Source organism: Ovis canadensis, chromosome 21, assembly GCF_042477335.2.
Source record: "Ovis canadensis isolate MfBH-ARS-UI-01 breed Bighorn chromosome 21, ARS-UI_OviCan_v2, whole genome shotgun sequence".
In the NCBI taxonomy this organism is placed as follows: Eukaryota; Metazoa; Chordata; class Mammalia; order Artiodactyla; family Bovidae; genus Ovis; species Ovis canadensis.
In genome coordinates this window covers 63,670,555-63,690,302 of record NC_091265.1, presented here as the reverse complement: position 1 = coordinate 63,690,302, position 19,748 = coordinate 63,670,555, and the positions used below count along the sequence as shown (strand labels likewise).

At 52.7% G+C, this 19,748-nt stretch overlaps 1 protein-coding gene across 4 annotated transcripts in view; it reads right to left on the bottom strand.

The window, feature by feature from the left end:
* PPFIA1 (PTPRF interacting protein alpha 1) overlaps positions 1-19,748 on the bottom strand; it is an 80,286-nt gene that overhangs the window by 33,750 nt on the left and 26,788 nt on the right. For all 4 annotated transcript variants that reach the window (XM_069566434.1, XM_069566435.1, XM_069566436.1 and 1 more), the window contains exons 3-13: positions 14,282-14,383; positions 13,582-13,746; positions 12,857-12,931; positions 12,404-12,505; positions 11,960-12,181; positions 9,948-10,094; positions 8,442-8,576; positions 6,815-6,898; positions 3,951-4,082; positions 2,642-2,704; positions 1,612-1,691 (exon numbers count right to left, since the gene is read on the bottom strand). In XM_069566434.1, coding sequence (XP_069422535.1) covers positions 1,612-1,691; positions 2,642-2,704; positions 3,951-4,082; positions 6,815-6,898; positions 8,442-8,576; positions 9,948-10,094; positions 11,960-12,181; positions 12,404-12,505; positions 12,857-12,931; positions 13,582-13,746; positions 14,282-14,383 — 1,307 coding nt within the window. The remainder of the gene's footprint in view (positions 1-1,611; positions 1,692-2,641; positions 2,705-3,950; positions 4,083-6,814; positions 6,899-8,441; positions 8,577-9,947; positions 10,095-11,959; positions 12,182-12,403; positions 12,506-12,856; positions 12,932-13,581; positions 13,747-14,281; positions 14,384-19,748) is intronic.

Here is a 19,748-nt window from a genome sequence, read left to right as displayed (position 1 = left end):
CTGGAACCTCCCCGAGCCACACCTGTCTTCCCTCCCATCTCCCCTCCCTCCTAATGGAACCGCTCCTTTCTCTGCTCAACTTCCACCGCAGCACACTTGGGAGTCAGGTGGAAGCTACGACAGAGTCCTGCTTGGGACTGTGGACACTCGCGGGTCCTCTGAAGGCCACAGAGGCCTCTGGGTTGAGACGCCCCCCACCATCACCTCCCAGTCCCCTCCCGGAGTACAGCCTCCATCGCTCTCCCCCTCCTCACCTGAGGCTCTTTCCTCCGGGAGAAGGTCTCAGAGACAAGGTGACCAATTCCACTGGGAGGTCCTGCCAAATACACTGAGCCCACCCTGCCTCTGATCCAAGCTTCAGTCCCCACTCCCCCGGCCTGGGCCAGCCTACCCTGCCCGGAAGCCAGCCCCGAGGCCCCACCTGTGCCGCCGAGTCACTGACCCCTGGAAAGCTGCCTCCTGGAGACACCCCTCCCTTGCCCAGCCGCCGTGGTCCCCGTCTTCAGAGCACAGCGGCCCCTACTACTCCCCGGCTGCCTCCTCTTCTCTCTCACTGACATGCAGGGGACTGGTGACCAGGCTTCTCCCTCTGAACCCCCAACTGCGCCAGGCCTTCGGGTCCCAGCACCAGCACCCTCCTCGTTGCCCAGTCTGCAGAGCAAGAGGCTGTGTCCACCTCCTCTTCCTCCACTGTCCAAACAGCCCTCCTCACACGCATCTCATCCACCCCGGGAGCAGGGGGTCTCCCCCTCTGACAGCACCAGGCCCTCACCCTGGAGGAGCTCTGCGGGCAAGGCTGGCCATGTCCCCCATCCGTCCCACAGGGCACGTGCTCCCCTTGAACTCCACCCGCCATGGTTTCAGACACAGGGCCAGTTTCTGGCTCTGCCTTTGTCTACAATGATATCCCTTTTCTCTAGAAGGCTGGGCAGGGGCCCTGGACCGCAAGGATCCTCTAAGCACAAAAATGCAGAAATATGCATGCAGGCTCCAAACAGACTCCTAAATCAGGATTCAAGCAAGAGTCGATTTCCTACAGGTGAATGAATGTCACCAGTTAAGCACTTTAATAACCTTTGCTAAAGTTTAACTCTCACTTGTGACCACTTTCCACGAAGAAGCCAAAGAAAAATCTAAATAGTTAGTAAGAATTACTGCCCCTATAACAAGGAGTAAGAAAAACTCAGGATGCTCAGTGATCTGCTCGCCTCATTCCCAAGCCAGGTGATTCCTCCCACTGCAGCCAACGGGTCTCAGTCTCCATTCTCGTAAAAATGACTACAGGCCATTAACCTTCTGCGACTCTTCAGAAACATCAGTGCCACAGCCTGTCAGGCCCCTCAAATGAATACACCCAGGATCGACTGGTCGGCGCCCACTTCCAAACCTCCGCCTGTGGTTTTGAGTTTTGTCAGTACTGTGACCACCACTCCATGATACCAAGTTTAACCCTAAGGAACGATGCTTGTCTCTTCCCTGTCGCTGGCCACGGAGCTACAGGCTCCTCGAGGTGCGGCCATGAGCGACACCCAGTCATACTGTCTGCACACCAGACAGGCATTTGTCCCACTCGACCGCGCAGAGGGGAGCTTCCCCGGGGGAGCGGCCTACCCGTGGTGGAGGGGAGCCCCTCGCAGCCTCGTCTGCTCCAGCTCGGCTCTCAGGGTTTCCAGGTTGAGAATCAGCTGGTCCTAGGGAACAGCAAATGACACAGCCTGCACCGCCTGCTTTCCGGATGTAAAATGACTTGCACCAGAATGTGCATGACAGGAGACGTTAGTAGGTATCCACTCCAAACACTTTAACTCTGAGAAAATGTTCTTTAAGAGTCCCATAGCAAATATAAACACTCAGAACAGTATTACCCCTTATAAACCATAATGAAGAGGAAGTTCCATCTCAGGTGTAGGAAAGCTTCTGGAGGGAACATGGCAAGCCATTACCAGCGATGACGTCTGCAGAGAGAAGCTGGACTTGGGGCGGGGTGGGGGTGGGGGGCAGGACTTACTCTGTTGCCCTCACTCCTCTCATTGCTTTAAGCCATCTCCACGGAGCTCACACTCACTCCCGGGCATTCCTCACACTCATTCCTCTGCACCCCACTTCACTTCCTCACAGGGTAAAACAAGTCACACGGGTCAAGTTTCCGAGTCACTCAACTCAACCCGGCAGCTCTGCGCTGTCGGCCAGGGCAGTCACACGCCTCGTGCAGCCACAGAGCACGTGAGACAGGCCGGTGCAAAGCTCGATGTGGAAATCACACAGGAGATTTCAAGACTCACAGTGAAGAACAGAACGTAAAGTGGCCCGTTCGTTTTTAGGAAACTTTAGACTGTGTGCGTGGCTCGTATTATCTGACGGACAGCACTGTCCACGTGGAAGGCTCCTGCTTTGCCTCCGCTTTCCAGTGAACCCAGAAAGGACTACTCAGAATTCTGAACCGCACAGGATGGCCACACACTCTAAATCCACCTATGATGCAAATACAGTCAGTGTTCACAGCCAGAAGCGCCATGCACGACGGAGCAGTGGGCGAGCCGTAAAGAAAACGTGACTCGACCTCCGCTGGGCGTCTGTAGGGATTCAGACGGATTCAATTCGGCTCCTAACAAATTTCTAAACGATGTAGACATGGAAGTACCTTGTCGTTTTGCATTTCTTCTAATTGCTTTTTCGCATTTTCAACTTCCCGTAGAAGAGAATTCTGAAAAAGATACAAAGAGTGCTTTGGTGTCAATTCTTACAGATACTGCGTGGACGGCGGGACAGCTACACTTCCGTCTGAAAGCATAAAGCCCCTCGGGATGAGTGGCGGGCCTCACGCCCAGCATGAAGTGCCGGCACCAGGCCAGATGATAACTCTTAACACTGACTTGTACACAGACAATCTTCTCCTTCCCCGACTGATCTTCCAGATACAAGGAGGCCAGCTCCTTCAGGCAAGTGAAACTGCTTTAAACTTGCTTTCAGCTTTTGTAGTTCAGTGGTCACGCAGGAAATTGGTGCAGGTTTCACATGCAAAATTCAAACCCGAGACAAAACTATCCCCACCTCAGAGCCAGCCCACAGGTCAGGGTGAAAAGAGGGGCCTTCCCTGTGCAGACTCTAGTGAAATGTGTGCATCATCTTGGGTTTTGTGGGGGAGAAATGTGCCGCAGAACTTATAGTGACCACTGGTCTCTCTCAGACAAGCGCTGCCCAAGCGCCGACCTAGGGGAAGGTTCTGCGCCTCGTCTTTAGGGTGCTGGTGCCGCTGGGACAGGTTTTCACCAAACCTGAACCAGAGTGTTGCCCACTGAGCTGCTCTGACAGAGGTTCTCAGACATTTTCCAAAGCAAATGAAAAGAGAGAAGGCTGGAGTTGGATTATGAGAATGCTTGCTTTTAGCTGATTCAATGTTCTCTATCACGTTATATAAAAGCTGCTGAACTAAACTCACTGATCGGCCGCGTCGGGCCTCGGCTGCACACGCAGGGCTCCTCTGTCGTGGTTGCCCCGCGGCACACAGGATCTTAGCTCCCTACCCAGGGATCGAACCTGCGTCCCTGAGCTTGCAAGGCAGACTCCCAACCACCGGACCACTGGGAAAGGCCCAGAAATAAACTTCTAAGAAAGAAATGAAGGGGTGAGGGTGGACCTAGAAGAAAGTCCTAGCACGGCGGCTGTAACCCGGGCCATCGGTGGATCTGGCTCACTGATGCTTTCGTAAGGGTTGCGGGAACACGGCCACGTCTGTTCCTTACACACTGCCTGTGAATGCTGTCACGCTTGCTGAGTAGCGTGACATGCCGCTACCCAATTATTCATGCCAGTAAAGACACCACTGTGGGGCCCTCTACAGGAACAGTTTTCCAACTCCTCTCCTGGAGATTCCCCGCGGCTCCCCCGCAACAAACCAGCCCGGGCCGGGTCAAACACCTCTTGGTAAAGTGGCTGAGGGGCCGGCTCACCTTATCCTCCAGAGCAGCCATTCTCTCCTTCAGATGAAGCTGAAGCCTCTCGTTTGATTCGGACAGAAGCTTATCCACGGTATCTGATAAGCGTTTATTGTGTTCTTCATTCATTTTTTCTCTCTGCCTTGCCTAAAACAGGAAAAACAAAAACTCATTAACTTTGAGAACAAGCACGATCATTATTTTAAAAGCACCGGGGAGCCGTGATGCGAGCGGCCTGCGCCCTGGCTCCCAAGGCGGTCCCTTCCACGGCCACCTCTGGGGGCTCTTGAGCATCACCAGAGCAGACGGGCAGGTGCAGAGGGCAGCAAGGACTTCACTAGTCAAAGGTCACTCCCAACGCTTCTCTTTGGCAGAGCACCTGGGGGACCTTACTGTCACCCGCCATTTACCTGTCGGAGGGGCTCGGGGAGCAAGCAGATTTACACTCAGAAACAAGCAGACTTTAAAGGGCATCGGCTTACACACGTTGGTGGAGGAATTTCCCAATGTATAAACAGAAGCCCGAGTCTGGATTTAGGGGGTGAAATGAATTCAATTTATCAAGCAAAAGGCGAGAAAATTCATTTCGGAAGAAAAGCGAGTGGAGACAGACTTTCACGTCTGCTTCTTTACATCCAACGTCACTTGAATTCTTCGTGACGATTGCTGTTTTTCAGTCACTCAGTCGTGTCTGACTCTCTGTGGCCCCGTGGACTGCAGCACGCCAGGCCTCCCTGCCCTTCACTGCTTCCCAGAGTCTGCTCAAACTCACATCCACTGGGTCGCTGATGCCATCCAACCGACTGTCCTCTGTCATAGCTCCTCCTCCTGCCCTCAATCTTTCCCAGCATCAGGGTCTTTTCCAATGTGTCAGTTCTTCACATCAGGTATTGGAAAAAGTATTGGAGCTTCAGCTTTAGCATCAGTCCTTCCAACGAATATTCAGGACTGATTTCCTTTGGGATAGATTGGTTTGATCTCCATGAAGTCCAGGGGACTCTCAAGGGTCTTCTCCAACACCTCAGTTCAAAAGCATCAATTCTTCGGCACTCAGCCTTCTTTATGGTCCAGCTCTCACATCCATACATGACCACTGGAAAAACCACAGCTTTGACTAGGTAGACCTTTGACGGCCAAGTCACGTCTCTGCTGTTTAATATGCTGTCTAGGCTGGTCACAGCTTTCCTTCCAATGATAATTCATATTCAGTTCAGTTCAGTTGCTCAGTCATGTCTGACTGTGCGACCCCATGGACTGCAGCACGCCAGGCTTCCCTGCCCATCACCAACTCCCAGAACTTGCTCAAACTCATGTCCATCAAGTTGGTGATGCCATCCAACCATCTCATCCTCTGTCATCCACTCTCTTCCTGCCGTCAATCTTTCCCAGCATCAGGGTGACCTCTCAGCATCCTTTCCAATATGATAATTCATATTAAAAAAACTAGAAATAATTACCTCAAGCAATTTTTCAATGAAAAAACAAAGTGGGCAAGTCTGTGTTTTATATAATGAACATCAATTTCATGGTTTAAAAAGCTGTTTTAGGATCTACTGTATATAAAAAAAAAAATGGAGAGAAGACAAAAGAACGATATATTTGAGATTGGCCCTGTGCTGGAAATTGCTGAAGCTAATTGATGGGCCATGGGTATTTATTATACTACTCCTTCCACTTTGCGGCATGTTTCAAGTTCTCCATCATAAACAATTAAAAAACAGATTATTTTCTGTTAAATATTTTCCATTAAAACAGAACCTTCTCTAACAACACAATTCAGAAGCATCAGTTCTTCAGCGTTCGGCCTTCTTTATGGTCCAACTCTCACATCCATATGTGACTACTGGAAAAAAACGATAGCTCTGACTATATGGACCCTTGTCGGCAAAGTGATGTCACTACTTTTTAATATGCTGTCTAGGTTTATCATAGCTTTCCAAGGAGCAAGGATTTTTTAATCTCATGGCTGCAGTCACCATCTGCAGTGATTTTTGAGCCCAAGAAAATAAAACCTGTCACAGATTCCACATTAAGACATCAGTATTCAAATATTTTTAAAGCAAAACAAAAGTCTACTTTGAATTGGCTTTGAATTGCTTTAAACAGCATCCCGATCTCAACAGCCTCTGAGCAGCAGTTCTGAAAGTAAGGAGGTGTACCCCTGATCGGGAGATGTTGAGCTCTCTGCCGAGGCAGGGAGGGCGCCTCACCACGGGTCTCATGATGGGAGTCAGCATCGCTGCCCCCGGGAACCCACGTGTGAGGCTCTGCAGTCCAGGTCCAAGAACACAGGCGTGGGGACAGTACTGACGCCTGAGGCCGGACCTGGGAGGCCCTCTGCTTCCCGGATAGTCCACACTGCCATGTGGCCAACCCCTCCGGGAAACCTCTCTCAGGACTCGGGGATGCGAGCCTCCACCGTCGCCCTTTCCTGACGTGCCTTCTGTCGCAGCGCAGCAGCGGTTCTCCTCCTGTCCAGGAGCAGCCATCCTACACACGTGTCTGGACCAGCAGTCTGGCACGGGGGACTCAGCGCCTCCTCCAAGGCAAGCAGGGCGCACACCTGGGCGCCATGCCTTCAGCTTCGTGGGCCTCAGACTGGCACCTCAGGTTTGTCTGAGGGGCACTCTAAAGGCCACCTGTACCCAGAGCAGCTCCCCCGACTGGCTGCTCAGAGCAATAAGCAGCCTCCTTGGATGTGGGGGTTCCCCTGGCCCCTGCCCACCGCCTATGGGCGACCACCTCTGGCCCTGCTCCTGAGGAGGCGGGTGCCCAGGTCGGCAGATGGGGCCACACACGCACACACTCGACGGCAGAGACGGGAGCAGCGGAAAAAGGTGGTGCCAGCCCAGACGCGGCCTCCCCGTCAGCACACGCACCCGCTGCAGCTCCTGGTTCTTCTCCTCCAGCTGGGCCTCCATCTGCCGCAGCCTCTCCTCGATGTTGCCGTGTCTCTCTTCCGCCTGTCGGCCAAGAACAGGGTCAGTCCTGCTCGCAGCGCCCCGTCCTGATGGCACGCGGGCTGTGACCCCAGGGGCGGCAAGCGGGCCATGCTCTATGCGGACCACGGGCCCCGGGTTTGCGGGGGGCACGCCCGCATGCCTGCTCAAACCGCCTGAGTGGCTTCGCGTGTGACACGTGGGTGACAGAAGGTGCTGGTGACCGGCTCGTGAGAGGAGACGTGCTCCCCACCGCCCTGGGCCCCGCACCCGTGGCCGCTGCGCGCCCTCCCGGGACTGCGTGTGGCGAGCCGGGGCGGGCGGCGGGCAGCAGCAAGCGCGGGACGCGCGAGGCACACGTTCTACCTTCCTAAGCTGGGAGGGAAGTTCGAACTGTTTAGCCTCCTTAGTGGCAGAGCTTCCGGAAGACAAAAGGTCGGACTACAAGGCCGACCAGGGACGGACAGCAGAGATGCCGCGGGAGAGGAGAAACCAAGCCTTGAGAGGAAGATCACAGGCAGAAGGGCGCCGCCTGGCGGCTATTAGTGACCCCGCTCTGGGAGGGTCTGCGAGCACCGGACGGCCCCTCAGCCGCTCAATGAGCTCTGGGCAACGCTCTCAACAGCTGTGCCAGCACAGGCCCACCCGACTGTCTGTGCCCAGCCAGTGCCCACCAGCAGCGTGGGACAACACCTTTCCCGCCAGAAGGACGGGGTGGCTGGCCGGCTAGCAGTGGGGATGATGCCCCCAGCAGCGCCACATCCCCGGGATGCGGCCTCTCACCTGCGGGCTCCCGGGGACAGCGCGCTGGGAGTGGGGCTCGTGCCCCGCTGTAACTTTCAACAAGTGTGTGAATAAAGACTTACTGCAGCTGCTGCTGCTGCTAAGTCGCTTCAGTCGTGTCTGACTCTGTGCGACCCCAGAGACGGCAGCCTACCAGGCTCTGCCATCCCTGGGATTCTCCAGGCAAGAACACTGGAGTGGGTTGCCATTTCCTTCTCCAACGCGTGAAAGTGAAAAGCGAAAGTGAAGCCACTCAGTCGTGTCCGACTCTTAGCGACCCCGTGGACTGCAGCCCACCAGGCTCCTCCATCCACGGGATTTTCCAGGCCAAGAGTATGGAGTGGGTCGCCAGTGACTTCTCCGAATAAAGACTTAAGAGTCTCCTAAACGAGAATGGGATTTTCCTAGGTCTGAGAAGAACTATCCTGCCAAGGCTTTGAGTTGGTGGCTGACTGAACTCTTGAGAAGCAGTGACTCGGAGCTGAAGCGTCCCAGGGACACATGGAACACGCAACACGCAACAGGATGGAGGGAGATTAACGGAGGGACGACACAGAAGTGGGGACACTGCCTGGCACTCCAGGAGCGCCCCCGTCTCAGACGGGCAGCATGACTCCTGAGTCTGCGCGCCTGCCTGGACTGGGCAGCAGGGGCAGGGGCGCGGTGGGACAGCACGGGAACAGGCCCTCCCCGCGGGCCCCCACCCCCCCGGGACCCAGAGCGGCACCTTGGAGAGCACGGCCACCTCTGCACACGCCCGGCCCCCGCGGCCCCAGAGCAGTACCTTGGAGAGCGCAGCCACCCTCTGCGCCAGCTCCGCCTCCACCTCGGGCAGCGTCTCCGCCCTCCGCAGCGTCTGCTGCAGCTTCTGCTCCGCCAGCTCCAGGCGCTCCTGCAACTGCCGGTTTCTATCCTCTGTCTACAAAGGGAGAGCAGAGCGTGAGAGCGGCCGCGTCGCTGAGAGGACCCTGAACGCACGTGTCTGCCGGGTTAGCTCTGTTTCAGCAGCTGCGGCACAGTGAATTTTCTCTCAGTGTTCCTCGGCTTAGTCTCACTGGGCAGAACACCTCCCGCCAGAGTATTTGCTTTTCCTAAACGACCCCAAAGAAGTCTTTAAAAAAAAAAAAAAATTTCTTGTACATTAAAGGTCAGTTTTCTATAGAAGCTTATTCATTCTTGTTGACAAGTTAAGGGAAGAAGGGTTCAGTACTGACCCTTCTTAAAACATCACCAGAATCATCATTTGAAGGGAACCCTACTGACCACAGACGGCCACGGGCATGTGAGCCAAAATACGGCTTCCATCTCCTCTGAAATACAGACACGCTAAGAGTGTGCCTGGTGAAAAGCCAGTCAACGGATGTTTGTAAATGCACGCTTATTCTTTTAAAAGATCTTGTCAGTCTGAAAAACTTTCAATGTAGAAAATTTAGATAGATTCTTTTTTAAAAAAGGAAAAAAAACTTAATTATCGATAGGCTCAGGTTCCTGAGAGGTTAACATTTGTTTCTAAGCAGCTTTCTTATTTTTTCTGTGTGTGTTATTATTCTATGTACATACACAAACAATACGATATGCTTTAAAACCCTCAGAAAACAACAGCATATGGTACAGGGTATTTTCTGATCTGCCTTTTACAGCCATTATTTTGTATATCGTAATGCTCTTAATTAGCATTCCACATCATAAGTTTTAGTGGTTTTCTAGTATTTTATTTTTGTGTTGGGGCCAATGATACCCTTTGCAACACACCAGACCAACTCACTTTGCTTTGAGAAGCCAGATTTGGTTCTCCTGGTTAAGTCCTGATTATCTGAGACCACTGGGGAACAGAAGCGAGTAAGGCTCACCAAACCACAGGAGGTGCAAAGCCTAATCAGACCGGAGCTCGAACCCTGCCTTTTGTCACAGGGACCCCAGTTCCCAGCAGGCAGCCAGCTGCCGTGAAGTTCCTGCCGCCCTTGGCTCTGTCAGTAAAAAGGCTAAAAAGCCAACAGATTTACGTTCAAGTGAAACAAAAGAGTCGTGAGTGGAATTCCACAAAATGGTTAAACCAAATCCCAAATAATTCAAACCTGTAAGTTGCAGTCACCCCCAATTTTTAAAAAATATATTTCATTCCAGTACAGCTGATTTACCAGGATGTACATCCACACTTTTCGACACAGTATTTTAGGGTCATAAGAACTTTACACTGGGGCTTGATTTCCAATGCGGGAGCCACATGAATAGGTCTTTACCTTCCTCGCACTGCTATAAAAGTCAGACACAGTTCAATAAAAGCCATTACCTGTCGATGCATAGAATCCTTATTTGCGATTTCATTTTCAAGTTTATCATTGAGGTCATGCACAGAGGTGGCTTCGCGCTGTGCGGCGAGGTAGCGTTTCTCAAGGGTAGTGATTCTCTCTTCCATGTCCTCCTTCTGGGCCATGGCCTACACAGGGCATTGCAGAGGAGAAAAGGTAACTCATTATCATGGAAGACTCCGATACACTTCAGAGTAAAAAAGCCGGGCTAAATCCTAACCTTCAAATCAAACGTAAAGTAAGCGTCCTCAAGATTAAAGTCCTAGACGTGGCAGTTTTCTCTGACGTGAGCAAAAGCGCGCCTACCTCAGTGTCACGTCTGCCACGACTGGCACCCGTCTGTCTTAATGTTCTGTCTGGGCACTCGGTTTCCCAAGCTTCTTTTCTACATAATAAACCCCCACAGCAAACAGAAAGTATACTAAACCACCCTGTTACTGCAAGAATTCCAGGACAGAAGGTATCCGGCAGGAAGTCAGGACCTCTGTCTGCTACACCATACAGGCAGGCTCGACCCAGAACAGGGAGGGACCTTCAATAGATCCAATGGGGAGCTCTGAGGCTCGTTTCCTCGGGTAGAAGTTGGAAAAATCTCATGCAATTTCCTCAAAATTAAAGTGAGAATATTAACGAGTGGAAAGAGAATTGAAAGTTTAACACAACTGGGCGCAGCCTTCTCAAGCCTAGTTCTTCTAAAGCAGTTACACCACATGTATGAAGTGCTCAAACCAGGGCCAGAACTTGCTGGTGGTGCGACTCCTGTCTGCCGGCTCAAAACCCATTTCAGGTCCCTCCCTGGTCACTAGTAACCAACGTGGGGAAAGTCCTAACATTAAAAGTGAAAGGTCTTAAAACACCTTTTCCAGAATTCTCTACGTATTAAACTCTGACACCTAATCTCCTCCTACTGCTAAAGAGTAGTGTGAACAGGTTGTATAAACGTGTGCAAATATTTCTGCTTTGAGTTCTCACCCAGAATTACTCACACCAAGCTACTAAACAAGTACCCCTGCTGTACCACGTGTTGGAGGGATTCCCTGAGACGGTCTCACGGCGGGTGGGGGGGCAGTGTGGGCGCTGTCTGTCTGCGCACAGAGGAGAGGCGAGGCTCACAGGAGGAGGCCTGAGCCAGCACTCTCCTGCGTTCACAGTGACCGCTAGGGAGCTTGTCACAACTCACGACACCCGCAGACGTGACCGCCAGAATCATCACGATTCCACATGGTCACGCAGCTCGGGCCTGAGGGTCTGAGGGGGAGGAGGGACACATACTCACTACGGATCCACGCGTAAGATCGCCAGTGAGTAACACATACTCACTACGGATCCACGCGTAAGATCGCCAGTGAGTAACACTCACTATGGATCCATGCATAAGATCGCCAGTGAGTGACACAGCTCACTACGGATCCACACGTAAGATCGCCAGTGAGTGACACATCTCACTACGGATCCACGCGTAAGATCGCCAGTGAGTGACACATCTCACTACGGATCCATGCGTAAGATTGCCAGTGAGGGACACATCTCACTACGGATCCACGCGTAACATCGCCCTACTGCACCGCGCAGGGACCGCTGCTCCGTGCTCCGTGGTGAAGTGAATGGGCAGGAAATCCAGGAAAAGAGGGATAGGACTCACCCTGCTGTACAGCAGAAACCGACACAGCAGTGCAAAGCAGCTATACGCCAATAACTGAATGGATGGATGCATGAATTTCTAGAAAGGAACACACTGGGCCGCCCAGAACTTGTAGGAATGCGGAGTCCACACCCAGGGTGCAGCACAGCGCCAGGGCCACCCTCGTGTCGGTCCACTGCCAACGGACCGCCCGGACCCCAGAGCCTGCGACACAGAGGCAGGGAGGCCACCAGCCACGGTCACGCCGGTGCCCTGCTCTTGCTCATGCAGCCATCCCTAGGCTGAGGTCCCCAGGAGAACAAGGGACCCACGGTCCACCGCAGGACAACGGACGCGGCCGCCGTCACTCACTTCGCGGACGTCCCGCTGCAGTTTCGTGTTCACTTCCTCGGACTTGATGAGGTCCTTCCGGGCCGTGTCCAGGTCCTCCTCCAGCTCCGTCACGTGGGCAGAGAGGGCTGCCAGGCGCTCCTTCATCTGGCTCTGCTCCCGCGACTGCTTGTCGATGACTTCCTGGAGCTCCATCACTTTGGCCAGGTCTTCCTCATGGCTCAGAGAGCCGTCGGAGGATCTCTAAGGGGGGAAGGAAGCCTTAGGTGGCCCTGTTTCGGGAGGGAGGGGACACAGCACTCCGGGCAATCGGTGAGGTCCACACTGCGTTCTGCGCTCTGGGAGCTCACAGGACCCTCACAGCCGCTCCAACCTACATGGCGTGTTGGTGAGAGGTTCCCAAAAGCCCCGCACAGACTGGACAGTAAGACGAGAACCAGGCAGAGTGCGAGACGGAGGACTTGCCTTTCCATTGGCGCTCGGCGTGCTTTCCTGCTCGTGATTTACATCAAGCACCCCGTCCGTTAGTACCTTTTTCTGGTTATTCTGCTCTTTAAGAATCATCAGCTGAAACCAAAAAATCGCAGGAGAGTAAAGAAGTAAGTAAACACAGCAACAACTCTAAACTGAACACACAACATAAAAGAAAATGCATGGTGATGCTGTCCACCCCGAATAGAGCCAGGTGATCAGAGTCAGAATCTGTCTTCTCCTGGACAAAGAGGCACTGAAGAGATCCTGTAGCTCTGAGCCACAAGGCTAGTTTACTGGTCATTAAAATACCCCAGGTGGGCAGGTCCTCAACAAGAAAGACAAATAACACCTGATGCCCACCGCTACAGCCTTCATCCTTTTTCATAACGAAGGGATAAAAATGACAAGCCCTAGCCGAATTACATGACGGCGGATCGAGCTTACCTCTTTGTGTGTGGCGCCCAGCTCTTCTTCCAACAAGCTACACCTCTCGAGCGCTACCCGCAACCGCTCTCTCACCTGAGAGGAAAGGGGCTGAGTCACTGTGTGCTGACGTGTGTTTGCACGTTAGTACACTTCTCACTGTACACTCACCCTCATACACGGCTACCGTAACAGAGCACCTTTAATGTCTCTCATTGATCTTAATGTCAAGAAACTCTGCTTGTTAACAGCTTTCAATTCTAAGTTTGAGAGAACAAAATGTTATCCTAAATTAATTTTATTACCCAGTTTTTAACTGCAAATTGATATACAGAATTTAATAAATCTTGAAATATTTATGCCAACTAATACTTTTTAACTGGGGGCTTCCCAGGGGGATCAGTGGTAAAGAATCCGCCTATCAATACAAGAGGGCAGGTTCAATCCCTGGGTCAGGAAGGTCCCCGGAGTAGAAGGTGGGCCCCCACTGCAGTGTTCTTGCCTGGGAAGCCCCATGAAGAGAGGAGCGTGGTGGGCTACAGTCCACAGGGTCGGAAAGACTCAGACATGACAGCATGCACACAGGCAGCGCTTCTTAACTATATTTGAAACTCTGACTTCTTACAGAAAAAACGTATTTACAAGAATACAAGACGCTCAAAAGTCAACTAGTTACACAAACACGTGCGTCATCCACCTAACAAGGCAGCAAGTGTACAAATCCAGGAGGGCCGGGTGGCTGGTACCTTCTCATCCAGGGCCTTGTGGTGCTCGAACAGCGACTTCAGCGCCTTGAGCACCTCCACCTCGCTGGACACGCCGGCTGGGGACTGCGCCTGCCGCTTGACCACCGTCATCCGCAGGGACCGCTCGTGCCGTGAGACCAGGCACTCCAGGTGCTCCAGCAGCAGCTGCAGGGAGAGGCCAGAGCAGCACCGTCAGCCTCAGGCTGGGATTCGGGGCGGTGCCTCCTCTCAGCCTCAGGCTGGGATTCGGGGCGGTGCCTCCTCTCAGCCTCAGGCTGGGATTCGGGGCAGTGGCTCCTCTCAGCCTCACGCTAAGACCAAAACTGTGCTAAGGCACGTCGGAATCCCGCCAGTTCAGTCTAAAGTTAGACTGGACCTCCCTGGTGGCCCAGTAGTTAAGACTCCACACTTCTGCAGGGGTCGTGGGTTTAATCCCCAGTCGGGGAATCAAGATACCACACACAGTGAAGCATGGGCAAGAATGTAAGTTGAGAGAACCCCTCCAATGTACTGAGATTACATTAGCTCATCACAGACTTGAAGGGAGGCATGAGAACCCCAAACCGACCCACCCTGGTCTGCTCAGTGGGAAAATGTGGAAAATGGGTTGAAAACCAGACAGAGTTTAAAGACAGCAGCACGGAGCCCGGCGCTGACCCCCGCGGGGCGAATGTCAGCACGTGAGAATCCCCCTACTGACCCTGGTGTTGTTCCTTTCCGCTTTCAGCTCAGCGATTTCTTCTTCTCTTTCAAGAAGCTGCTCCCTGCACACATTCAGTTCTTTAGTAAGTGCTGCAAACTCCTAGAAAACAGTTAAATGAGTGAGTAACTAAGTGTAAACACAAATTTAGAAAGAGAGTGAGACTCTGAAGACTGACACTGTCAAGCTTCTCCAGGCTCCACACAAAGGATCTCCCTGCCCCTCCAGAGAAGAGGAGGTCCGCTGACCCCAAGACCACACAGACCACCACTACTCAGGCCAGCCTTCAGCCTCCACCTTGACCTGGCAGGCCCGTGCCAGGGGAGAACCCGGAATCCAAGCCCGCCTTCTCCAGACCCAGGGAAGTCTGAGATACTTTCCTAAACATAAATCCTAACAACAAAGTGGATGAAGAGATTCTTAAACGACACACAGACAAGTGACCTAGAAACACCGGGGAGAGTAAAGAAAAAAGGTAAGGTCTACAAGGCCACCAGGCTTTGGCGTGTTCCTCTGGGAAAAAGGCTGAAGGCACCCCAAGGCCATCTCTTAGCCTGACTCCACTGAAGTCACCCAGTCATTCAATAAACTGGTTAAAATGCTAAATTCATGTTACATGTATTTTATCACAACTTATGCACGTGCGCAGGCGCGCACACACGCAGAACTCTTTGGAGACAAGGTGGCTTCTAAGAGCATCGATCAGCTACAGAACAAGAACAGCCCTTCACGTCAGGATTTCAGCACCGACTGGCAAACACAAAGCTCCAGTCCCGCTGGGAAGAAGCAATCCAGCGTGTCCTCACACCGGACAGACTGCCCACAGGGCATGGGCACTGGGCATCATGGCTGGGAAGCGGGCAGGGAGGGGGGCCACAGGGACTAGGTCTCCTCTCCACGGCCCCCCAGGAGCGAGGGAAGGAGGCAGGCGCTGATCTCCAAGGGGGGGATGTCTACAGGAAGAGCAGGCTTTGGAGGGAGCGCTAACTGGTCAGTTTCAGACAAGGTTAATCTGAGACGTACTCGGGCCTTCAAGCGGCCGTGTCCAGTCCAGAGCCTCCCAGTCTGGAGTCCTAGGGGACACAGGCCAAGATGAGACAGAGCAGCAAGGCGCTGAGTGTGGGCGAGAAAAGCCGAGGTTTGAGCCCAGCAAGGAGTCACTGCTGGGTGGCTGGGAAGTGAGAGGCGCCGGCCAGGGAGGCTGGGGAAGGCCAGGAGGGATGGGGACCATCTCGGGCGTCAGGAGCCCTGGGCAGAGCAGCCACAGAGCCAACGGGTGCCGGGAGGAAGAGTCAGCTGACTGGTCAGTAGAGCGTCTGCTGGAGTGGAGGCCAGCGGCGGCCGGGACCACAGCTTGTCAGCAGCCCTGGCAGGGTCGAAAGCCCAGCGGACGGAGGATGGGGGGAGGCTGGGAGCACAGGCTCGCTCTCGTAAGGGGCTCTGCAGTCAAGCGCTGAAGGCAATCGGGCGACAGTCACAGGAGACGCAGGGTCAGGAGAGCCCTCTTAGAGGATACGCTGGGACCCGAAGGCTGATGGCGGGGGTCCGGGGCGGGGTGGGAGCTGAGCGGGCAGAGGGCGCCTTTCCCGGGCGCACAGCTCACCCACGGTCAGCGGACAGGCAGTCAGATCCATGGGCCCAGATCCAGATGAACAGTGAGCTGGTTGGGGGCGCTTTCTGGAAGTCCTCGTTTAATCTCTTCCAAATTCACTGAGAAAACAGATGCCTCTGCGCTGAGCGGAAGGGCAGGTAAGACACACTGGGGAGGGCAGGAAGCAGGGCGGGATGCCTGGACCGTGACCGTGGGCCTTCGAGTAGACTTGAGGCCGCGTGGACGGGGAACTGACGACAGGAGCAAGCTTCCGCCGGGTGAGACAGGCGTGTGTGTGGCAAAGGCTGGAGAGGCTGCAATGCTAGTGGACCGCGGCGTTTCAGCGGGGGAAGACAACAGGGGAGACGGGAAGGGTGAGGGGCCGGGCGTCGTGGGGGGCGCGGCGAGCAGGCCCAGGAGGCATGACGGTGCGGCTGTCTGCCCCGCTTCCAATCGAAGAGACCCTTCTCCACATTCCTGCCCACGCCTTAACCCGTTCACCACCAGACGCAAGCCTGTATCTAACCCGTTCACCACCAGACGCAAGCCTGTATCTTTCAGACACAAAGTTTCCTTAAGTTTCTCCTAATAGCACCAAACTGTCTTCACTCACCTATGAAGAGACTATTTAATTCCCATCATTTTGGCTAAATATAAGTGCTTCTCACAATGAATTCAACAGTTAAGACCATTCTATGAAAGACTGCTTTGAATACAGTAGAAGATAAACGTAAAGAACTCCACAATTATTTTTACTTAAAGAAAAACTCTTCTCTTTGCTCAAAAGAATTCAACTGAAAAAAAGTATCAAAGCAAATTAAACTTAGGAGTTTAGATAAACATTAGACAGGAAATTCCAAAGTTTAAGATTCCAAAAGCATGTTCATATGTACACTGCATTTGTCTTATTTTTGCAAAAAAAAACTAGTAGAGCCTGAATAAATTCCAAATATGTGCAATAAATGATCTGTGCTATTTCCATGATAGGAACCTAACTGTCAGCATCCAAACTTTTCTCTTTAGGAAAAAATGTTTGTTTGAAAAATACTGTAAGCCAATTAAAACTGACGTTCTATTTACTGTAATTAAAATTTGAAGTCCACTCTTTGAAAGTGAACAGATACAACAGGCATTGGAATATTTTCAGTTTAGAATGTTAAGTCTGTACAATACAGATTTTTATTTTTTATTTTTTTTTTTGTACAATACAGATTTGCATTTCCATTTGACATTTTCTAGGACTGAGACCAGGGAAAACAATATCCAACCATTAACATCACTTTTAAAGACCCGATTTCCCACAATGTGTTAAAATGTCAATACTCATCATTTCTGGCTCTGGACAACAGGATCAGGTTACTCGAACCAGACATGCCTGGTCAAAGTCCACGATCAAGCTGATTTTATAGTAAGTCCTACACACGGGATGCGACGTTTGGCTCCGGAAGTGATGACCGTGCTCTCTTCCCAGACACCGAAGGAGGACTCGGGGGTCGGGGGGAGAGCAGCAGGGAATGGTCAAAGCCCACCCTCATGGATGGGGTCCCAAACCCTTCCCTTCTCCAGCCCGCATCCCGTGTGCTTCACCTGACCAGCCCGTGTCACAGTCCTACACCTTCTAATCTCTGTAATCGCCACCAACAGTTCTGTTTTATTTTTTAATGACTCATCGTTTTTGCTAACCTGCTGAGAAAAGAACGAAGCTCCCCTGGAGGCAACAGTGTCTGTCCTCTGAGCGGAGGGACGAGGCTGCAATAAAGGGTGGACATGGGGTCTGATTCTCAGGAAACCAAGACGAACACCTGGAAACTGAGCTGCAGAGCTCACGCAGATAATCCGCCAGCCGCAGCTGTGTGCCGCTGCCAGCGCAAAAGCAGGTTGCTGCTTCTAAGTCGCTTCAGTCGTGTCCGACTCTGTACAACCCCATAGATGGCAGCCCACCAGGCTCCCCCATCCCTGGGATTCTCTAGGAAAGAATACTGGAGTGGGTTGCCATTTCCTTCTCCAACGCTTGAAAGTGAAAAGTCAAAGTGAAGTCACTCAGTCGTGTCCGACTCTTAGCGACCCCATGGACTGCAGCCCACCAGTCTCCTCCATCCGTGGGATCCTCCAGGCAAGAGTACTGGAGTGGGGTGCCATTGCCAAAAGCAGGTTAAATCCCAAATTAAAAGATGATCAGAGGTTTATACATTCAAATGAACCAGCAAATCACATATTTCAAACTCCAATGTATTGATTAAAAGTTGCTTAGAAAGGTTGCGTGTAACTATTTATATTGTGACCTAATGTTGGGAGGACAGAGGGATGCCTAGACAGAAAAAGACCAACTTGATGCCTGCGCAAAATACAAGCCACAAGTTCACGAGACTTATTTACAGTCATCAGTGTGATAGCACTGGATTTCCAATCACTGATTATTTGCAAGCAGAGAAAAATGCATAGGCACTTCAAAGGTCCCAATACATGCGATTTATCTTTTCTTATTTCTAAGAATTGTTGTTCAGTCGCTCAGTCGTGTCGGACTCTTTGCGACCACATGGACTGCAGCAGGCCAGGCTTCCCTGTCCTTCACTATCTCTCAGAGTTTGTTCAAACTCATGTCCATTGAGTCGGTGATGCCATCCAACCATCCTGTCCTCTGCTGCCCTCTTCTCCTCCTGCCATCGAACCTTCCCAGCATCAGGGTCTTTCCCAACGAGTCGGCTCTTCACATCAGGTGGCCAAAGTATTGGAGCTTCAGTTTTGGCATCAGTCCTTTCAATGAATACTCAGGGTTTCTAAGAACAGGGACTGGTAAAATTTATGCTCATACTTAGCGCTTGGCAATTAAGTAACGGAGACTGTATACTCTGTGTACTCCTAAAACAACATGGAGCAGAACAGTATTGCCATGTGACTTCCACTGGGTTAAAAGCAAACACAATCTTTTATGTATATATTCTTATACATATTTACATAAGAATATACATATTTCTTATGTAGATATAAGAACTGAGGGCCTGGGTTTGATTCCTGGCGGGGGAACTAAGATCCCACAAGCTCACGGCACGGCCACAGACAAATAAATAAATAAGTAAAGCAAAAAGAACGAACTTAACAGTCCAACTCACACTCGCACACCAAAGGCCAATCCTCACTTCTTTTTCTCCTTTAAACAACATTAAACCGCAGGGCACAGCGTGGCCGTCACTCGCCCAGACCCTCCTCCCGCCCGTGCCTCAGCCCTGCCGCGCCCCTGCCCTCCCGGGGCCACCGCATGGGGGCCCCAGCCTCGGCCTCACTGGCTGGGCTCCGCGCTCGCCCACCGCCCTCCAGGGAGCAGCTGACCCCGTCTTCCCACTCTCTTCCCTCTTGCCCCGGCCACTTGCTCTCCACTCAGAACTGCTGTGCTCCTGGGGCTCCGTCCAAGGGCCCCTGTTCTCCCTACACACGCGGTGCCCATCTGACCTGTGTCAGGCTTCACCCCCAGGCCGGGCAACCGTCCACTGGTCCCCTGTGCATCTATACGCGGCTGTCTTAAGGGTCTTCCTCATCTCCCTCCTGGCCCCTCGGAGCAACCACATGGCCTCCCCGCCCCATCCCCAAGCGGGCCAGCTGCCAGGACTGCTGACTAGACCTCCACCCGAAGCTCCCAGACCGCGTGCTGCCGCCTCCTCGGCCTGGGCCACCGTGCCCTGCCCCCCAAGAAACCCTGACCCATCAGAAGTCACTGCCCGTCACCCCTTCCCTCTAACCTCTGGCAGCCACCAGGCTGCTTTCTGTCTCCAGGACCCGCCTGTTCTGGGCATCTGACACAGACCAACGCGTGCGTGTGTCCTTCGGGATCTGGCTTCCTCCCCTCAGCGCAACGTTCTCAGGGTTCACGCGCAGCACCGT